At 46.7% G+C, this 6588-nt stretch overlaps 1 protein-coding gene across 1 annotated transcript in view; it reads right to left on the bottom strand.

Annotated features, from left to right (window-relative positions):
• Positions 1-882: 882 nt before the first annotated feature.
• The window catches only part of IL2RA (interleukin 2 receptor subunit alpha), a 51099-nt gene continuing 45393 nt past the window's right edge, over positions 883-6588 (bottom strand). Inside the window, exons 6-7 of the mRNA XM_035021713.1 lie at positions 6009-6075; positions 883-1038 (exon numbers count right to left, since the gene is read on the bottom strand). Coding sequence (XP_034877604.1) covers positions 1014-1038; positions 6009-6075 — 92 coding nt within the window. The 3' untranslated portion in view covers positions 883-1013. The remainder of the gene's footprint in view (positions 1039-6008; positions 6076-6588) is intronic.

The raw sequence follows: 6588 nt of genomic DNA, 5'->3' as shown, positions 1-6588 counted from the left end.
TCCCTGTGCCATACTGCCTTCTTCTTTCCTTCCATCCATAAACATTGAATGGATTGATCCCTTATCAGTGCTTTTATAACACTGATTCGGAAATGTAAGCATTCGCACATGATGCGTCTGTGAACATCACATTCGTGCAGACCAAATTCAGAGCATCATTTATAGCAATCCCACAGAAACTAACTCATAAGGGGGTGTGTTAGTAATGTACAGGTAGAGTTTTTTACTAGGTACAGTTCATTACCTGGGACTTAGTTTACCCTTTTTTTCCCAGCATACCTCTAGTAAAAATCCTTTTAAACACTGAAGCTCTGTGATCCCCCAGAGGCTTGGCTGCCCTCTGTCGGTGTTAGCCAAAGATTACTCTGCTATGGCTTCTGTTTAGAAGTTCAGACTGAAGGTTCAGTGAAAGGGGGCTAGTTTAGAGGACGGAGCTAAGGACAAAAAGATTCAGAGTTCTTAGAAAGCATTCATTAAGGAATGTGGCCAGGAGAATGGACTAATCAACCGAATCAATCAGAAGCTGGGGAAGGATCTCAGTCAATCACAGGATGGGGTCCAATTACATAGGGTAAGGAGTGTGTGTGTATGTGTCTATTTACATTCCTGCTAGGGTTTTCCTTGGGATTTCTAAACTGGGACGTTAGGATGGAATTAACATGAAGCCACTGTTCTTTATACCATATATGGTGTGGACAGAGTCCCATGCTATTCAAGCTTGAATGACCATGTCGACATGAAAGTAAGACCTACAGTTCTGGCGGTTCTTTCCTGTTCTTCCAGTGACCTTGGAACTACTGCTGAGAAGCAGGTCGAGTTCACTCATTGATACTACAGAGCTGGTTTTGTCATGAGGTTGCAGTTGCCCGGTGTGTCAGCGTGGGACTTCAGAGTTTTCCAAAACCGGAGAGATCACGGGAGATGCCTCTTGGGTAAGTGTTCGACTTCTTTGATTTTGCTCGTGCTTTATGACTTCTGTGAGCTGTTCTTGGCTTCTTACCACTCCTGGTTTTCTAGATTGTTCTTCTCCTCTTCCTCCTGTAGTGATACAGCTAAGTCACAGTCATAGGTGTAATAATGCACCAAGAAAAAAAATGTGATCCCCACCCTAAACCGATGTGCCTAGAGCCTTTCACATAACCCCCCACTGACCTGCTAACTTAAAATTCCACCCCTGGATCCTGTTACCTTCCCACAGGCTGAAATCTGACCCCAAGGCCTCTCGGTGCCTCCAGAGGCCCAGACTGGCTGCCCTGTGGCTCCTACAGCAGGATGATGCAATCATTGTGCCGTGAGTAGATCTTCCATTTCCTTGTCAGCTCCAGGGCTGGGTGGTTACGGGTGTGGAGCCTGCGTGGATCTCAGGACTGCAGGATGGGTTCTGCTTTGGGGCTGATCCCCCAAGGGGTGTCCTGCTATTTGCATTTATTTCATCCAGAGGCTAAGGAGTCCCTCTGTCATACTCGAAAATCTGGGGTCATCCCTGCTCCATCTTCCTTAACCCTTAGTGCCAATCAGCTGGAAAATCCTGCTAATTGGACCCCCTTTATGTATTTCTTGATTCTTGTCCTCCTTTTTAATGTGTGCCCACTGACCTAGCTCATGCTCACCGTGTCTCTCCACATATTCTGTCATAACTGCCACCATGATTCCTTGGTCCCTTAATCTAGCCTCTGTTGTAGCCAGACTGTCCGAAGGGCCAGTGCTACCATTTGTCCCTGGGTCAAGCTTCTGTGGCTCTCTGTTGCCCTCAGTATAGGGTCCGAACCCCTCTGTCTGACCTGTGGGTCTGATGGTCAGTGTCCATCCCTACAGCACTGCTCTCACCACTGCCCGTGCACCTCACAAGCTGATGTTGAGAACTGCCTGACTTCTCCGGACATTGTCCTTACCTTACCTCTCCCCTTGCTCCCCCCCGTCCCCACTTAGCAGCCATCTCCCGTCTTCCTTTATCCGGCCAGAGGCCCCGTCAACTCTTGTTGGCACCCCATGTAGGATTAAGTGTCCTTCCTTTTTGCTCCTATAACACCTCAATCTTGGGCTTTAAAAATTTGTATTTGCACTCTCTATTTTTGGCCTCTTCTCCTCCATGGGTCTGTAAGCTCCTCAGAGCAGGGGCCATTTGCATTCATCTTTGGGTCCCTAGCAAGTGCTTGGCACATAGCAGATATTCTTGTGACAGTGTTTTGTTTTGTTTTTTTTTTAATTGAGATACGATTGACATGTAACATTGTGTAAGTTTGTGCTATACAACATGTTTATATATTTTTTACTATATTGTATTACTGTATTGCAACATGATTACCACCATAGCGTTAGCGAACACCTCCATCGAGTCACATAATTATCATTTCTTTTTTGTGGGGAGAACATTTAAGATCTAGTCTCTTAGCAACTTTGAAGTATATAATATGGTATTGTTGACTATAATCACTATGCTGTGCATTAGATCTCCAGAAATTATTCATTTTCTTTTCTTTTTTTTTTTTTTAAAGATTTTATTTATTTATTTGTCAGAGAGACAGAACACAAGCAGGGGGAGAGGCAGGCAGAGGGAGAAGCAGGCTCCCCGCCGAGCAAGGAGCCCGATGTGGGACTCGATCCCAGCACCCTGGGATCATGACCTGAGCCGAAGGCAGACGCTTAACCGACTGAGCCACCCAGGCGTCCCGAAATTATTCATTTTCTAATTGCGAGCCTGTGCCCTTTGCCCAACATCTGTATAGGAGATATTCTATAAATTTTTTTGAATTATGTGGAGGACAGAAGGTGCAGAGAAGGGATAATAATAGTAGCAGTGCTAAGTGATTTTCATGAATTGATAGCTCCTAGTTTCTAGCCAGCACTGTACTATAAGAACTTTCTGATGATGGTAATGTTTTGTATCTGTGTTGTCCAATAAGGTAGCCGTATGAGGCTATTGAACACCTGACATGTGGCTAGTGTAGCTGATGAACTGAATGTTTTATTTTATTTCATTTATTTAAGTTTAGACTAAAATATCCACCATGTGGCCAGTGGCTACCGTGCTGGACGGTATAGTCCTAGACCTTCCCCAGCCCTTACTGAGTCCACAGGAATATCTCATCACTTCCTGCCTTGCTCAGAGCTCCCGTGGGGCAGGGCTGTAAGAATGGTGTGCTGGTAAATGATTAACAACCAGCTCTCTGAAAAAGTTGGCCTATTTCCATGGTGTACGTACTCCCACCACGCCCGGTTTCGAGCTACCAACGTGACATAAGTGAACACAGAATTGGGAAGAGGTATGCAGTAGCAGACCATCATATTGCAATTCCTCGATACAGATACAATAGATTTAAATAACCCTGAGAACAAATAAAGTAGTAAAATAATTAGAAAGTGGCTACTTTGGAGTATTTATTAACTTTGTTTTTAATATAACCTATGTAACTATGTTTACATACTGAATTTTCGATAATGGCTGTGCTTAAAAACAGTTCACAAAATTCATGAAAATTCAGCTTTTGGTTGTCAGGAGCCAGGGGAAGCCAACAGCTGTTGTTTATCACTGGCTCCTAGTAATTGGTCCAAAAAAAAAAAGTCAAATGTAGGATTTCTGTGTGGCCACAAGAGGGCACCACCAGGTGAAATTAGATTCTAGGAAGGCTTTTCTCCCTAGCTAGACCGGGTGGCAGAAAGCTCAGTTTGAGGAATGAATGTGTGTCTCCTGAAAGACGGTAATTCTGGGAGAGCTTCCGGGAACTCATCTAGTTTCAGGGTATTCGTTACGTCACAGCATAAATTCCAAACGTTTACCACTGCCAAATACCTTTGTCCCTTTGTGTCTGAAGGCTTTTTTTTTTTTTTTTAAGATTTTATTTATTTGACAGAGACACAGTGAGAGAGGAAACACAAGCAGGGGAAGTGGGAGAGGGAGAAGCAGGCTCCACGCAGAGCGGGGAGCCCGATGTGGGGCTCGATCCCAGGACCCTGGGATTATGACCTGAGCCGAAGGCAGACGCTTAACGACTGAGCCACCCAGGCGCCCCTAATTTTTATTTTATTTATTTATTTAAATTTTTTTTTTTAAGATTTTATTTATTTATTTGAGACAGAGAGAATGAGAGACAGAGAGCATGAGAGGGAAGAGGGTCAGAGGGAGAAGCAGGCTCCCCGCAGAGCAGGGAGCCCGATGCGGGGCTCGATCCCAGGACCCTGGGACCATGACCTGAGCCGAAGGCAGACGCTTAACGACTGAGCCACCCAGGCGCCCCTGTGTCTGAAGGCTTTTTATCTTGAAGCTACCAAGTGAAAATTTCCTTGAAGGGTATTAGGTCTTGTCAGCGCAGGGAGGGGAGGACCGACCACGTGTTGGGTTCCCACAATGTACTGAGTACCTGACCCACTTCATCTCACATAATCCCAAAATAACGCCTCAGGAAGCAGCTCATACCGTAGAGAAGTGGGTAGACTGTCAGGTATTTACATGAGCAATTCCTAATACAATAACCCTAGGGGGCTTATCCTCTGCATTGCACTAATTGGCACTTTTTAATCCACATGAGGGAAATCAAGAGTATTTGTGGGCCCGATGACCAATAGAACAATAAAAGACATCTGATGGTTTTTCTCTGTCTGGGCTAATTGTAGGATCTAAGAGCTCTGGGTTTTGGGGGATGAATCTGTGTGTTCTCAGGGTCTTCCTGGGGAGTTTAAATCAAGGTGGGTTAAATGGCACATTTATGGGATGTCCTGGATAGTCAGGACAGTGACATAGGAGGTCTGTAGGCTACTGTCTAAAGGGAGGGAGAAACTGGCCTTTCTGTGTGTGTGTGTGTGAAATGAATTCACTCTCTTGATCCTTCCTGCTATCTGTCTAGTGCAGTGGTTCTCAAAGTTTGGTACCTGGAACAGCAAGCATCAATATTACCTGGGAATTTGCTAGAAATGTAGATTTTTTAGGCTCCACCCCAGACCTGCTGAATCAGAAACTCTGGAGGCAGGGCCGGGCAGACTGTGTTTTAACAAGCCCTCCAGGAGCTTCTGATGAACAAGCCCACTCAAGTTTGGGAATTACTGGCCTAGCACAGAGTTGTCAAAACTGGATGCATGTGTATTGGGTGCCTCTGAGGAGTTTTAAGGAAATACCAATGTCTTAGTCACAAAAGTTCATATACTGTATGATTCCATTTATGTGAAATGTCCAGAACAGGCAAATCCAGAGATGAGAAGTGGATTTGTGGTTTCCAGGGAATGGGGGAATTGGGGAGTACAGGGTTTCCTTTTGGGGTGATGGAAATGTTCTGATGTGTAATGAGTTAGTGGTGGTATATACACAACGTTGCCAAAAACCACTGAATTATGCACTTTAAAATGGTTAGAATGATGAATTTTATCTCAGCTGGAAAGAAAAAGATTGATGTCCTAGAGATTCTGGTTGGAGAGCAAGCACTGGTTTAAAAAAAAAAAAATCTCTCCTGGTTGTTCTAATCAGCAACTTGAAAATCCGAGTTAATGCAACTAAGGCCACATGTGGGTCACGTCCCAGTCAAGGGCGTTCGGTCTGAGTGTCCGCAGTAGGTGTAGTGGGGAGCGCCGGAGAGGAAAACCCAGGGGGACACTGCCCTTGATTTCCTTCCAGCCACGTGATGGGAGCAGAAAGGTCTTGGGCTCTAGATTCAGGTTGCAGTTTTGGCCTCTGCCATGCACACCTGTTTGTGTTGCTTGATCAGGGCACCTGTAGTTGTTTCAAATGTTCAGAGAAGTTCAGGAATGTTCATTAGATACGCATCGAGCCTGGCATACAGTAGGCGCTCAACCAATGCTAGTTTCCTTTGCTTTCCCATTTCCCTGCGCTTGGGTTCTTGTTGGGCACTTTGGGGATGTGTGGGTTGACCAGTTCTCTCTATGACTCCCCAAACCGCTGCAGGTTCATAGGAGAAGGGGGCGGGCGGGGGGCGAGGGGATCTCTGCCCAAGCTCTTCCCACACCAGGCTCCACCAGCTAGCTCCGGCCAGGGCTTCGTGACCCCGACCGCCCGGACTCACCATCTCCGCCGCCAGGTGAGCCCGCTCAGAAGGAGGACGCCAATGAGCAGGAGAACGCAGCCGGCCACTGTCAACAGAGAAGCAGTTCAGCAAAGGTGCCCGCTGGGCCGGGTTGCAGATCAGGCTGAGAAAATCCCCGCAGAGCAAGGGTTTCCCGAAGAGGGGTGCACTGGCGTTTCTGCCTTCCCTTCCCAGAACGCAGCTCCCACCCGACATGATTTCCTAGGAGGCTCAGGGACTGGGGCTGGAGCCCTGGGGAGGTGGGAAAGGGCTTGGCGCCTTTCCTCGAGGGGCTTGGCTCTTTCTGAGGGGCATGAAGTAACTGACAAGCATGCTCTTCACCAAGGTTCAGAGGCCTCAGTTAAGGGGGCCACCAGGGAGGCCTGCGATGGGTGAAGGAAACGTCGAAATACAAGGAGAAAGGATAGACACATAAGCATCTCTTTAAAGTGTTCCTATTTCCCAAATGCTGCCTTCCTCTGGTGCTGGAGCCACCTCCCTGCCTGCCCCACTAACCACCCGTCTTGCATGGGCTTCACAGTGCATTTTTCCTTTTCTTCCCCAAACTGTCCTGACACGT

The sequence above is a fragment of the Mirounga leonina genome, unplaced genomic scaffold (assembly GCF_011800145.1).
Source record: "Mirounga leonina isolate KUSES-001 unplaced genomic scaffold, KU_Mleo_1.0 Mir_175, whole genome shotgun sequence".
Taxonomy (NCBI): Eukaryota; Metazoa; Chordata; class Mammalia; order Carnivora; family Phocidae; genus Mirounga; species Mirounga leonina.
Note: the sequence above shows the minus strand (reverse complement) of the source record. Positions and strands in the feature narration are given on the sequence as shown.